The sequence below is a fragment of the Raphanus sativus genome, chromosome 3 (genome assembly GCF_000801105.2).
Source record: "Raphanus sativus cultivar WK10039 chromosome 3, ASM80110v3, whole genome shotgun sequence".
NCBI classification, from domain to species: Eukaryota; Viridiplantae; Streptophyta; class Magnoliopsida; order Brassicales; family Brassicaceae; genus Raphanus; species Raphanus sativus.
The window spans coordinates 25,733,722-25,747,066 of record NC_079513.1 but is presented as its reverse complement, the minus strand read 5'-3'; the positions used below and the strand labels follow the sequence as shown (position 1 = coordinate 25,747,066).

Sequence of the window (13,345 nt, the reverse complement as noted above, 5' to 3'; positions counted from 1 at the left end):
AAGGGAATAAATGATCAAATGGTAACAAGTGAATGGAACCTTTTGCAAATGGAGTAAACACACCAAACTTGTACGTTTCTCTCTTCCTTCCTTCCGTCTCTATTTTTTTTTTCTTTGTAATATTTTGAATATGTATATGACATTTTCTTGTAACTTTATAAGTCAACGAACATCCCTCAAATGAACCTTGCTTTTTCCCTACTCATGTAATCAACTTTCTTCTTATTATGAACTAAAGAACTGTTCAGACAAATGAGCCATTTCTACCATTTATATTGCAAAAACTATTTAATATACATATATATGTATAGTGTAGTGTGTAACCGTTGGGATCTAAACATCCCCTATATATTAATCCCGAAGCATTGCAACATTGTTTAGTAGCCACGTGTCATCATGAGAATTATTCTCAGAATTATTAGAGAAATAGGTTGGTCCATCTACACATATATTATAGTTTTTATTAAATAACTATTAAATTAATTATTAATATACAAAAGAATATTCTCTATTATTTCCTTAAATAAAAGCTACGGAACTTCCTAATATGATTGACATATATATCACCATTAATGATTATGAATAATAAAGATTTGATAATAATTTTTTATCCTCTATACTTTTCGTTTAATTTTATTTTTTAAAATAAATTAAACAATCACATTAAGCATATAATAAAAAAATTTATATTTTTTCTTATATGTTGTATTTCGAATTTTTTAAAACGAATATAAATTACTAAAAGTGGTACAAGCCTCACATTGAAAATTTGTGATCAATGATAAAAAAATTTCAGTTCAGCCCATTGTTTTTAATGGTCCTTGAATTTTTTTAATGATTAACTAAATAAATCACGTAAATAATAGAAAGTGTTTTGGTTTAAAAATTGTTGCATACCCAAAATTAGTATGAACCATCGTCACGTTCATTTGAAATTTGGTTACAATAAAAAATATATGGTTGGGAAAAAAATCCGAATCCAAATAACCGAACCAAATCCAATCCAGAAAATAGTATAGAACTTTAATCAAATTGGTTAGATATATGAACATGTTTAAAATTTTGGTATCTAAAAAACCAGAACCGCCCGATCCGGACCAAAATATATTGAGTATCCAAGTATATTCGAACCAAATTTATATACTTAAATATATTATTTAAAAAAAAATTAATATCTAAAAGAAATATACAAAATACTTAAGATGATTTTAAATTGTCCAAAATACTTAGAAATATATAAAATATTAAAAATTATATATTTAAAATAACTAAACATTACTCAAAATATCAAAATACTGAAAATATCTATTCATTTTCTGTCCAAATATTTAAGTTAAACCAATTTTTATGTTAAGTTTAAGTATTTTGGTATACATTATTCAACTTTATATGTAACATATTATTTTTATTTTTATGTTTTGAGAAATTTAAAATATATATGAACTTTAAGTTTTTAAAATATTAAATGGATTATCTGAATCTAAGCCCAAACCGAACATATAAAAATACGAACCAAATTTGTAAAGATCCAAACCGAACCTAATCAAACCAAATGATACATATCCACATACCATCCCTAATCAAATGTAAAAAAATTATTGATAACAAAAATGTATTATTTATTTAGATACAACATATTTTTTAAAAAGTTCATCCCGCGCAAGGCGCGGGTTATCATCTAGTATATATATATATAAAGAGCCCTCTCCTACTGTCATTTCGCCTCATAAACAAAAGGCTACACGAATCTTTTCTCTCTCCCCCCCCCCCCCTTGTTTCCTCTTTTTAGATGGAATGATGAATCCATGCTTGTAGAGGTTTTTAAAATTTGATCAATATTTGAAGAAACAGTTTATAAGAATAAGAAGAAGAAGAGAGATATATATATATGGAGGTGGAGAAGAGAATAATGGTCAATGGAGGCATGAAACTACCAGTTGGATACAGATTTCACCCAACGGAGCAGGAGCTTATCCTTCATTACTTGCTCCCAAAGGCCCTCGCTTCTCCTTTGCCTTCTTCCATCATCCCTGTCTTTGACGATTTCTTCTCTCATCCTCTCACTTTTCCAGGTCTCTATCTCTCTTTTATTCCTTCTGTTTAACTAAGCCTATGTCTCTGCTAATCTTTAACTATATTCTGATGGGTTGATAAAAGGGTTGTAACTTTACAGCTTACTATGTTTGCTCTTTTTATCATATTATATAGCGTTTGGGTTTTCGTTTTTCAGGGGATCAAGAGGAGAGGCAGAGGTACTTCTTTTGCAAGAAGAAACAAGAAGTTTCAGGTAATGCACACAGAATCAAGACTTCATCTGGTGATGGTTATTGGAAAGCTATTAGGAAAGAAAGAGAAGTCATTGCTCGTGGTAGAACAGTTGGGATTAGAAGAACACTTGTTTTCTATGGAACAAACAACTCTTCGGCTAACTGCAACAAAACCAGATGGTGCATGACAGAGTATTCCCTTGCCGGTTTTGCATCAACTAAAGTAAATTTAGACTATAACAAGAAATAAAAACATACTTTAGTCTTTAGACTAATGGGTTTGATTTGGTATTGTAAAACAGGTGTTTGGAGAATGGGCAGTGTACAAAGTGTATAAGAGGAAAGAATCAAAAGGAAGAAGGCAGAGGATATCAGAAGGGAGAGATCATGAAGAAGAAGACTTGAATTGCATCCACTTTACTATTGGGACTGATCATGAAACCTGTCCTCCACCGCCCTCTCCTCCTACCTCAGCTGATGAGTCAGGGAGCATTATTTAGACGTTGTTCCTTAACCCTAACCTACTCCACTTACGTTTCTGTCACGTCTTGATTCATTTGTTAGAGAAACAAGTAAAAGGAGGCTAGAGGGGGGTCAAATTTTATCAGAAAGTGTTGTGTGAGTGGAGATTTGTTGAACAAACCACATATATGTCAAACTTCTTAACTTTTACTTGAAGTTGTTCTAACATTATCGGAGTTAAAAGTGACATAGCCGTGTAAGAGGAAGTAAAGTTGAACTGAAAGGAAAAAGATGTATTCTTGGGTGAGAACTTGATTCCCTTTCTTTTCATATAGAATAAGAATATATATAAAGACTTGTTTTATTTTATCAATACTAATATGTGTGGAAATTTGATTTACTAATATGAGATGGAGATGCGTTTTGTTTTAGTTATAAGTTATAACAAGTTGATGCACATTAAGATATCTTACATGTTAAAATAAAATAAACATATAGATTGGCACTTCTATCATAAAGATATGTTAGATAGCACAGAGAGACAAAATACAGAGTTGAAACTGAAATTAAAAATAAATGGGATAAACGAAGAAGCCATCGCATGTGGTGTCGAAGCTAAGTTCTTGGTGTCGACAATTTTTATATAACCAAAAACAGTTAAATATATTTATTGTCATTGACACAAATTTTTAAATGTTTAAGAACAAATTTCATGGACATGATTGTTTTAATTAGCAATGTTTGTGTGAGCTTTTTATTTTTTTACAAAATGTTTGTGTGAGTTGTATTATACTTGTATACCATAAAAACAATGCGAGTATTACACCAAAAAATATAAAAGACAATGCGAGTATGATATAAGAGCTTCATGTTTGATTGAATAAATTTCATGATTCGTCGTTAAAGAACATAAGAATCCAAAACTTTATCAACTATCTAAAGAAAATTAAAACATGTATCATGTATTCATGTGTGCCAGAAAAACGGCTTAGATGAAAAAGATAAAATATTGAACTTGGTTTATAAAGCACATAACATGGGTGTATGTATGTGAGCATTATAAATTTATAATGATTGAAAATACAACAAATCTTGAATGAGTTTTATCCAGTGTTTTGAAAACCGGATCGGACCGGCCGGTCGAACCGGTCCGACCGTGACTCGCTGAAGAAGCCGAGTCCGGTTCGGTTTAAAACCCGGATTTGATAAAAACCAGTAAAACCGGCTGAAACCCGATAAAACCGGTGATCCGGTTCAATTTTAAAACCCGGTTCTTAAAAATTAACATATAATTAAGTATTTTTAATTATTATTAGCTAAAATTTAATATTTTATAATTAGTGTTCAACTATCATTATTTAATTGATTTTTATTTTTCTAAGAAAAAATGTGAAAAATATATTTTTGACTCTTATATACTATTTTTATTTTACCATATTATTAAAATTTGAAATGTTAATTGTAAAAATAAATAAATATGATTGTTTTAACTGTAAATCATTTGTTTTTTTTTTAATTTTTAGTTTACATAGTAATCAGATTTATGTTTGTTTTTATTTTGAGTTAATAAAAAAAGAATAGAGAAAGTATTATATGTAGAAGTAAAGTTTATATAGCATAAATAAATAATTATATACATTTTTATATAAATAAAAACCCGGTTTGACCGGTTGAACCGGTCTAACCAGTCAACCAGTAGCTTCACCGAGTCGGTGTCCGATCCGGTTTTCAAAACATTGTTTATCGTATATATTTCTTTCAATTGTAAAATAAATATTAGGAAGATGGTGTAGAAGGTCAACGACAAGTTACATGTGCATTGTGCACCATCTTCCAATGTACAATCCACAAAAAGACAACATCGATTAAGGCAATCTAAGTTTCTCCTCTTTCCCACACAAATACACATATTACCATAAACATGTCCTCTAATGCTTTTAATCGAAGCAATCCTTGGTTTTCAAATGTAATGGAAGAAAAAAATGTAATAAAGTTACCTCGACTGCATTAAATAAAAGAAATAAGCAATGAAATGATGAGGAGGTATTAAGTGAATGTGAACAAGTCTGTGTATTGTGTGTGAGAAGAGGTAACTAGGTGCCAATGAGCTTTTAGAATATGCTTGACAGAGAAAGCAATTTTACTTTTTCAGCACACAAAAGGTAAATTATATGTGGGATTGCTTCATTTTCAAGCAAACGTTTATTACTTTGACCAAGACTTAATTACACCCTAATTATAGATATACAAAGATCATTCAGACAGATGATACTATGAGAATTAATTAAGTAATAAGTTTTCTTAGTTAAAAAGAAAGTACATAGCTGGAGTGATATTTCTCCAAATAAGATGGGGCATAAAAACATAGTATGTTGATCTTATTATCTATAAATAAATAAACTATTTTAGGAAGATAGCATTCGTTTTTGTGTTTTTGCAAACAAAACAAGTTTATATAGACATTAGATAATAGATGGTCCCGGTTATTTAGTACAATCACCCTAAAACACCTATGAAAATAAATAAATGGTCCTCTAGCAGAGTGGTTTGGAATTTGGATGAAGCTATGGACTGTAAACATAAAAGCTACTTGTAGTCAATAAGCCTTGTGGTTTATGGGCCTTAGAAGAGACCATAAACCATAATGATGTTGGGCTTGGAGTGCATGGAGACAATATATTCTGTAAATCCAATAAGAAATGAGAAGAAAATGCAATGATGAGAAAAGGAGTGATGGATAGATTGGTAAGTAGTGAGAGAATGGAAAGAATAAATAGGGTTAGAGAAACATAGAAACATTCCTTGTTTGGCATTTCCATCTTGGAACTTGGCCCTCTTTCTTTCCTTCTTGTCTTCTTTAGCATCACAATAACAAGGTACTGTCATATTATATCAATCAAACAAACAATCTCACTAATAAAGAGAATTGTTGAGGATTTTTCAAACTTTTAACGAGTTCAGTCAAGTGTGACGGGGCGTATTCACTCGTGTTGTATGTGTACTGCACGGTGGTCACAACTGTCTTGTCAGCACGTGTCGTTACCAGATGATCTCTCGTTGCAGGATGTAACAGTCCAAACACAAAAAGCAACCAATCTCTATTTTTCTTTATACTTTGTAATTCTAAAAGCAAAAATAAAAAGTGAGAAGTCCTGATCCCATCAACAACAACTTCAAGTCACTTTCAACTTGATTCTCTTATTTTATCTTAACGACGCAAAATCTCAATTTGCAACCTCGTTAATTACTATCTAATCAATCACCGTACTGTCGTCTCTACTCGTCTTTACTTTTTATTATTTTCACAACACGCACTCACCTTTTATGTACTGTCTCCTCACCTCAAAACTATCCCTTCAACGACGCTACAAAAAAAAAATCTGTTTTTTTTTTCTATAAAATAGTACTAAATTAACGTATTTATTTGCTCATCATGTAGCTTGGAGAGGAAGTACAAGTTTAATATTCACTCGAGATACTTTTTGAATATTTATGGCTATGAACAAAAAGGAGTGTATAGATACATACATCCCATGCATATATGGATGGAGCAAAAAGGATTACTTGGGATCTGTGAAATTCGTTAGAGAGGAGAGAGAGGAAGCCGAGGGCAAAAGGGTAATTTGAAAAGCAGATATTCTCTGCAACAAACGACGCAAACAAACAAACTTTAGAGAGAGAAGGCAGCTTAAACCCTTTCCATAAAACCCCATCAACCTCACACACACACAGCTTTGTACTGTCATCATCCTCTCTCTCTCTCTCTATCTCTCTCTCTGAAGATCATAACTCTGAAAAATGGCAGAGCACCCACCACCGTCGTCTTTCCATCACCACTTCGCGTGCCCTCCTCCACCAAAACACCGATCATCATCGAATTACAAGAAACACTCCTTCCCCGGATCTCATCACCACCAACCTCCGACATTCAACCGTCTCTTCCCGTGCCAGTACTGTCCCCGCAAGTTCTACACCTCCCAAGCTCTCGGCGGTCACCAGAACGCACACAAACGCGAACGCGCCGCTGCTCGTCGCAACCTCGGCGTCGTCGACGTCGACGTTTCTCATCATCCTCACCACGACGCTCCGTCGTCTGTTAACCTCTACGACAACGACGCCGCCGCTTTCGTCTGTCCTGATTTCTACCCTAACACGCCTCATCAAGGATCCGTCGTCACAGCAACCGGATCGACCTGGAGCGTACTACCACCGGATAATCATCAACAGACGACGACGATGATGGTGGGTGGTGGGTACGTCGACCCGTACTGCCCCCCGTATCCGTACCCGTTTGGTTACCCATACGGCTTCATCATGGAGCAGGAAGAACACGAGCCACAGCTGGATCTTTCTCTCCATCTCTGAGAGCTTTTTTTTCTGTTTTGTCTTGTTCAGGTCTCTCTTTCTAAGTACAACTTTTGGAGCTATGTGTAACGTTTCTATCTTTCTCTTTTACTTTTTTATAAACTAGCTGCCCTCACCCAACCTTTTTGGTAAAACGATCGTTTCGATTTTCGTTTATAATCGTGCATCACTCTTTTTTGATAAACTATACTTTTTGTCCTTGATGTGGATGATGCATTTGTAATCAAACATTTAACTTCAAAAGATGGATCTCTAGCTCGGAGATTCAATCACCGTTTTCCGTTTAGCGCTGCATAATCCTTAACCGACTCCACAAAAGTTTGGTACGTGCGGGAATCCAACATCTCATCATTACCCCCCACGTGACTCACTCATGTGACGCTCATGGTATAGCTATTTCCAATTTTACAGTAAACTGCTTGCCGTTTTCAAGCGCCTCACACGACAACCACTTTGTTTTTTACTCCAACGATATGTAAAAAACGTTTTCTTCACCAAACATCATTTTCTTAGACCTTCCAAGTTCTTATTAGCCAAAAAAAAAAAAGTAATTAGTCACTTAGATAGATATTGCATACTATACTATACTCAAAAGTAAAACAAGTATCAGACGTTTGTTTTGACACGAAAGAAACTAGTACTGTAAAAGAAGTAACTCTATTACATTACAATTACATATATAACTGGTAAAGTACTTCAAAGAATAAGTGTAGAAGAGTGCTGCTCAATGATCAAGCTCATCATCGTCATCTTCATCATGATTATCAGAGTAGTCTTCGAGATGTTCACTAAGCAAATGGGTTTGGTTTCCTTCTTCAGAAGAGCCAGCAGCTTCCACTTCAGGCAGTTCAAACTCCTCTGGTCTCAGTGACAATTGAAAGTCTGGGAGCTCTGGTAAACATTGCATTGCCCTGTGGTTTTATTATCATATCATCAGCTTTAATTTAAATCAGTTTAAATAAATAATGCTAACAAGATCAATACTCTTAACGCTTACTTTTCTTCTTCTTCAAGCAAGTATCCATACGTTTGAGATTTCCTAAAAGCAACTTCTGGAATCTTCTGACTCAAGTGTTTCATAACACCCCACATAGGAGGAGCCCTGATAAAAAGAAAACATACTGATTCAATTCACAGTTCACTTTACAAGTGTGTGCTTGATATTTGATAATGAAAACACAAACCTGGTGACAGGAGGAGCTAAGCAGAAGCTGAAACAAGCCTTCTTGCTTTCTGCCAAGAGCTCTGCAGCTGCAAGGAAACAACACACCGCACTCACATGGCAAGCTGGCTCGTTTCCTTTGTCTGTTACCAGTCCATGGTAGTAGTATGCCGCAGCCTGTTATGAAAAAAAAAACAGAACATAACAGATAAGTTAAATGAACTGTAACTGTATGATCACTTTTCAAAAGTAGATGTTTCATACGTACCTTTGCTTCCAGAAACTTCCAGTAAATGAACCGCAGAAGCTTTTTGGCGCATCCATGGCTGACTATTTCACAACCAGACAAGCATTGATATGCCTGAAATGATAATGTGATCATTTACAGAATATTAATAGATAGATTAGGGAAAATCCTATGATTGACCTAAAATCATGCCTCAAATAATGTAGAAGATGTATTAAACTATGAGGAAGACCTGAGAGAAGTAGATGACTTGCTCACAGGCAAGTCTCCTCTTCACAGATAGTGTAGCTTTCTGGCTATCAACTGCTAATCCTAGTTGAATCTCAGTTCCCTGCGGTGATATTCAATGAGACTTAACAAAACTAAAACCCATAAAAGGTTCAGATTGAGGAGTCAATAATGATTTAAAGTTTGTAACCTGGCCAAGTGCTTGGATAGAGAGAGTTTGTAAAACACTCTCCTGCATATCATCTGGCAATTTACTCCTGTACATTTGCAGCTATGTAAGTGTGTATATATATATGTATGGTCTGATCCTAGATAATGTTGTGTGATTCATACTTTATATCAGGAGGAAAGCGAGTCACTATCTCTCTGATGCAGAACTCCAAGTATCCAGACGCCTTGAGCAGCAAGTCAACTGCATCTCTCCTGCAATCTGATTGGAAGTGACATAGTAATCAGGTTTGTAACAAACAGCAAAAGATAAGTAAAAGATAAGTTTGAAGATCCAAGAATCCAAACCACTGGAGACCACACGGACGCTATTGCTAGAATCAGAGCAAGCCTTTGGAATCATGAGAGAGTTAGCTTCAGTCAATGCCAAAGCAGCCATCATGTGGATCACTGTCAGCATCTCCATCCAAAGGTTTGTGAAACATAACTCTGCCTGTTTCAACATTTTGATTAAAAAAGGTTTTTGATTAAATCCTACAGAAAAGAACTAATAAATCCAAACCCTAATAACAAGAACTTACTCTTCGACCATCTCCTAGGGTTTTCCATTTGAACTCTACACATCCCTCCATGCCATCATTCTCTACAAAGTCATATGAACATTTGATTTTTACAACAGACTAATCTATTAACTTTCAAAATCTGAGAACTCTTACTTTTCTTGATAAGACAGGTGAGAAGAGACAAGTACTCCTCCAAAGCCGTACGCAGCTCAGAGATAGCAGAACCACCTGCAAATTTTTTAAGTAAATGTTTTCAAAACATGAACCTGTTTCTTGACACGCAAGAAAAATAGGAAGAGCATGATCTCATTTCTCCAGTACCTGTGTCCTCAGCTACCAACTGAATCTGATTCCTTAGACATGACAACCGATCGATGGTGGTCTTGGGAGCAGCGCCTTTGAGATGTCGCTGAAGATCAGACTGAACAGGAACACGGAGCTGCAGAACAAACACTACGGATTCTTGAATGTTCCTCTTCTTGTTCTTCCTTCCCACAACAGCATAAGCAGATGTAGCACACCCCATGCTCCCTCCCTCTCTCTATCTCTCTGCTATGATTTTTGCTCACAAGATATCATCATCTTCCTACAAACATACGGAACATTGAAAAGAAAATATGGATGTTGTTGGAAAAACCTGAACACAGATAGATCCTGATATTAGAAGCTTGAGATTAATATAAAAAAAGGAGGAGAATCTCAGAGAGCTAACAGAGGAAGCATGTGAGGGAAGGTTGGTTTGAAGGTTCCAAAGGATGATGGAAGAGAAGGTGGTGGAAACAGATTCACTTAGGTCTCATAGTTCGATGCAATCCACCCACATGCTCACTATTTAATGTCAACTGTACATACTAGTATAGTACTGCTGATTTAATTAAACCAAAGAAAAATAAAGGGCACATGCCTTTCGGTTTAATCCAAGTTTTAACTATGTTTCTTCTGGAAATTTGTGAATTCTCATCCCCACTTGCTTGACTTTAATTGGCTCTCCTCGTTGATTTCTTTCCTTAATTTTCCCGCCACCTTGATTAACTGAATCAACTCACTTTTTACACTGTTTTCTTACTCCAACTAATAAACAATTAGAGTTATAACTGAAATTATATGTAACAGTCTAACAGAACCTCTTAAGATTTTTTTTTGGGTCAATATGTGTCTTCAGTGAACAAACCGTTGGCTTGGCTTGTAGTATAAAACATAACGTTGTCAGTTTTGCAAGCGCGTAAACTTTATTATTGAACGAAATAAGTAATACTATAAGATGATTAGATCAATAAAAAGTAATACTATAAGATGATTAGATCAATAAAAGAAATACTATAAGAAGATAACTATGTTAACAAATAAATATCAAGGAATATCTGACTCAAATGGAAATGTGGTGGTGATAGAGAAGAAACATGTTCTATATAGATTGTGGCAGGAGACAGTCTGTGCGTTACAACTGTGCAATAAAACTTTTATAAAATTACTACTATTCAAACCGTAATATTTTATTAGTTTTAGTTTACGAAAAAATTAATTGAGTTGAGAAGTAAATTCAGAATTCAATTTCTTTTTGTCAACTGCGAAAATTTTATTAATTAATGTACGGATGTATTAATTTATAGAGTTTTTTGTGCACATTTATAGAGTTATATTTTCCAAAAAATGGAATTAATTAATTAGAACGGGCCTCTTTTAAATGGGCCCATTATTAGGCGTAAAAGCATTTGGGCCCATCGTTGACTTTCTTCGTGTCCGAGTGTGGTAATATCGTCGTCGTCGGAGCGTTCACGAGCTGAGAGAAATCAATCAATCACAGATCTGTTTCGCATCTTCATCTTCTTCGAAAGATCAAACACCATGGCGATCCCCTTAGCTAAGCTTCTGATCTCCGCCGTTGCGGTTTTCATGCTCGTCTCCGCTTCGTTCGCGACCTCGGAAATGCCGTTCATGGTGGTTCACAAGAAAGCTACTCTCAACAGGCTCAAATCCGGCGCTGAGCGTGTCCTGGTTTCCTTCGACATCTACAACCAAGGATCTGCGTTAGTTCTCTACCATCTCCTCTAGTTTTTCTTATTCCCTCGTAAATCTTCTGATTCATATGCTTGCAATTTCCGATCGTCTATTTGCATGAAGAGATTAGCTAGTGTAGAATCATTGACGTTGTGCTTGAGCTATCGCTAGATCTAGTGTGATTGTGTATCGGTAGCTAGTAAGCGAAACGCCATTTTAATCTGTTTCATGAGCTTGCATTTACGATCTAATTTAGTTTCTGATCGTCTATTTGCGTGAAGAGATTAGCTAATGTGGTAGAATCATGACGTCATTCATACTTGAGCTATCATTAGGTCTTATCGTATGGATTAGTAACGTGGTGATTGTGTATCTGATCTGTAGCTTGTAAACGAAAGGCCGTTTGATCTGATTCTTATGCTTGCATTTCCGATCTAGTTTAGTTTCTGATCGTTTATTTGCATGAAGAGATTAGCTACTGTGGAATAATGACGTTATACTCTGTATCGGTGGCTAGTAAACGTAACATAATTTGAACTGTTCCATTGAGTTTCGTATTTTATATGAATTTTCGACTAAAAGCGTGAGATGGTTTTGGTGAATGCTCTCTCAGGACGGCGTATGATGTGACTCTGACTGATAACACCTGGGATAAGAAAACTTTTGAAGTTGTTAATGGAAACACATCAAGATCATGGGAGAGACTTGATGCGTGAGTTTTTTTCCTTTTTAATCATAAATGTTTTGGGTAGCTAGGCTAGCTGCTTCTTTTCCGTCACTAATCTGATATTTGTATGCAGAGGAGGTATTCTGTCTCATTCTTTCGAATTAGAGGCTAAGGTTAAAGGACTCTTCTATGGTGCTCCTGCTGTGGTTACTTTCCGCATCCCCACAAAGGCAGCTCTACAGGTTTGTCTTTTTTATAATCGCCCTTCGTGTCGATTTTTTATTTATTTATTTGTGTATCGTTAGAACCATAAGTAACAAACAATACGCCAGCAACTGGTAAAAAGCAACAAAGCTTCATAGTTTTTTAAACCCTCCAATTCATTTTCTAACAAGAAACACTAAGTCTTGTAATGACTATTGTTTTACTTCAAAATCGACGTATGTGATGTGATCATGTGTTACGGTTTTCTTGTTTGTAGCAAGTGTACTCAACTCCAATACTACCTCTAGACATCCTCGCGGACATTCCTCCAACAGACCCGCTTGCCCTGGTAAACTTGATTTCTTATGAGTTGTTCTTTCAATCATATCCTAAACGTATTTTTCCTCATCTCATTAATTAACTTTCATTATTGTCTTGTGTTGTGTATTGGATGCTGCTCTTGGTGCTGCTCTAATAATCTCAGGCAAAGGTAACTTGATGTGAAATTCTTTCCTCCCACCAAAATCATCGAATAATAACCGTTAATAACCTTACTATGTTTCAATTGTTGCAGAGGGTGCTGGCAAAATATGGATCACTTGTTTCAGTGGTCTCCATGGTGGTTTTGTTCGTATACTTGGTAGGAACACCTTCAAAGTCCAATGCAGCAAAAGCGAGCGGCAAGAAGAAACGCTAAAAGTAGTGAGACGATAATGAGAAAGATCTGCATTGTTCGTTGTTGTGTTTAGCAGTTAAAGCACAGTTTCCGAACTTGTACGAATTAGAGAATATACTTGATTTTGGTGTTGCAGAGGACTATTTAAAGAGTTATTTTGGTTTGCGTGATAAGAGTGCATAGTCATGAAGGTCTCCCTTTTACTTTCATTCTGTCTCCTGCTTTATATGGCTTAGTCTGCATTCTATTTCGCGTAGTCACGAAGTTCTCTTTTTTTTCTTTGTTATGGTTTCTGATCAAACTGAGGGTCTATGTGTAACATAGAAAGAGCGAGCTCG

The 13,345-nt window shown here is 35.3% G+C and overlaps 4 protein-coding genes across 7 annotated transcripts; 3 read left to right on the top strand and 1 right to left on the bottom strand.

Moving 5' to 3' along the window:
* Positions 1–1,728: 1,728 nt before the first annotated feature.
* LOC108838598 (NAC domain-containing protein 41) lies at positions 1,729–3,102 on the top strand. Its single transcript, XM_018611508.2, has 3 exons — positions 1,729–2,072; positions 2,231–2,490; positions 2,570–3,102. The coding sequence occupies exons 1-3, from the start codon at positions 1,889–1,891 to the stop codon at positions 2,765–2,767; spliced, it is 642 nt and encodes a 213-aa protein (XP_018467010.2). The 5' UTR covers positions 1,729–1,888; the 3' UTR covers positions 2,768–3,102.
* A 3,197-nt stretch (positions 3,103–6,299) lies between these two features.
* LOC108848108 (zinc finger protein KNUCKLES) lies at positions 6,300–7,258 on the top strand. The gene has a single exon (XM_018621524.2). The coding sequence runs from the start codon at positions 6,528–6,530 to the stop codon at positions 7,092–7,094; it is 567 nt and encodes a 188-aa protein (XP_018477026.2). The 5' UTR covers positions 6,300–6,527; the 3' UTR covers positions 7,095–7,258.
* A 390-nt stretch (positions 7,259–7,648) lies between these two features.
* On the bottom strand, positions 7,649–10,275 carry LOC108848105 (uncharacterized). 4 transcript variants are annotated; one of them, XM_057004993.1, is made up of 12 exons: positions 10,175–10,275; positions 9,784–10,048; positions 9,616–9,690; positions 9,481–9,542; positions 9,248–9,392; positions 9,065–9,161; positions 8,922–8,988; positions 8,736–8,834; positions 8,525–8,617; positions 8,279–8,433; positions 8,092–8,196; positions 7,649–8,005 (listed from the first exon to the last, which is right to left on the bottom strand). In XM_057004993.1, the coding sequence occupies exons 2-12, from the start codon at positions 9,986–9,988 to the stop codon at positions 7,819–7,821; spliced, it is 1,290 nt and encodes a 429-aa protein (XP_056860973.1). In that variant the 5' UTR covers positions 9,989–10,048; positions 10,175–10,275; the 3' UTR covers positions 7,649–7,818. The 4 variants fall into 4 exon arrangements, with proteins under 4 accessions (XP_056860973.1, XP_056860974.1, XP_056860975.1 ...); XM_057004994.1 differs by having other exon boundaries at positions 9,784–10,014; positions 10,100–10,248; XM_057004995.1 differs by having other exon boundaries at positions 9,784–10,011; positions 10,100–10,248.
* A 930-nt stretch (positions 10,276–11,205) lies between these two features.
* LOC108844408 (uncharacterized) lies at positions 11,206–13,180 on the top strand. The gene is made up of 5 exons (XM_057005601.1): positions 11,206–11,489; positions 12,074–12,172; positions 12,261–12,369; positions 12,609–12,821; positions 12,906–13,180. The coding sequence occupies exons 1-4, from the start codon at positions 11,308–11,310 to the stop codon at positions 12,750–12,752; spliced, it is 534 nt and encodes a 177-aa protein (XP_056861581.1). The 5' UTR covers positions 11,206–11,307; the 3' UTR covers positions 12,753–12,821; positions 12,906–13,180.
* The last annotated feature ends 165 nt before the right edge of the window (positions 13,181–13,345 follow it).

What these genes read in the sequence shown, in the direction of transcription:
- LOC108838598 (XM_018611508.2), top strand. Translation starts at nt 1,889, where the DNA reads ATGGAGGTGGAGAAGAGAATAATGGTCAATGGAGGCATGAAACTACCA. An exon ending in TCATCCTCTCACTTTTCCAG is followed by an intron (nt 2,073 to 2,230) that starts GTCTCTATCTCT and finishes TTCGTTTTTCAG; the next exon opens with GGGATCAAGAGGAGAGGCAG. An exon ending in CCGGTTTTGCATCAACTAAA is followed by an intron (nt 2,491 to 2,569) that starts GTAAATTTAGAC and finishes ATTGTAAAACAG; the next exon opens with GTGTTTGGAGAATGGGCAGT.
- LOC108848108 (XM_018621524.2), top strand. Translation starts at nt 6,528, where the DNA reads ATGGCAGAGCACCCACCACCGTCGTCTTTCCATCACCACTTCGCGTGC.
- LOC108848105 (XM_057004993.1), bottom strand. Translation starts at nt 9,988, where the DNA reads ATGGGGTGTGCTACATCTGCTTATGCTGTTGTGGGAAGGAAGAACAAG. An exon ending in CTATCCAAGCACTTGGCCAG is followed by an intron (nt 8,835 to 8,921) that starts GTTACAAACTTT and finishes ATATCACCGCAG; the next exon opens with GGAACTGAGATTCAACTAGG. An exon ending in AAGTCATCTACTTCTCTCAG is followed by an intron (nt 8,618 to 8,735) that starts GTCTTCCTCATA and finishes TTATCATTTCAG; the next exon opens with GCATATCAATGCTTGTCTGG.
- LOC108844408 (XM_057005601.1), top strand. Translation starts at nt 11,308, where the DNA reads ATGGCGATCCCCTTAGCTAAGCTTCTGATCTCCGCCGTTGCGGTTTTC. An exon ending in ATCTACAACCAAGGATCTGC is followed by an intron (nt 11,490 to 12,073) that starts GTTAGTTCTCTA and finishes ATGCTCTCTCAG; the next exon opens with GACGGCGTATGATGTGACTC. An exon ending in TCATGGGAGAGACTTGATGC is followed by an intron (nt 12,173 to 12,260) that starts GTGAGTTTTTTT and finishes ATTTGTATGCAG; the next exon opens with AGGAGGTATTCTGTCTCATT.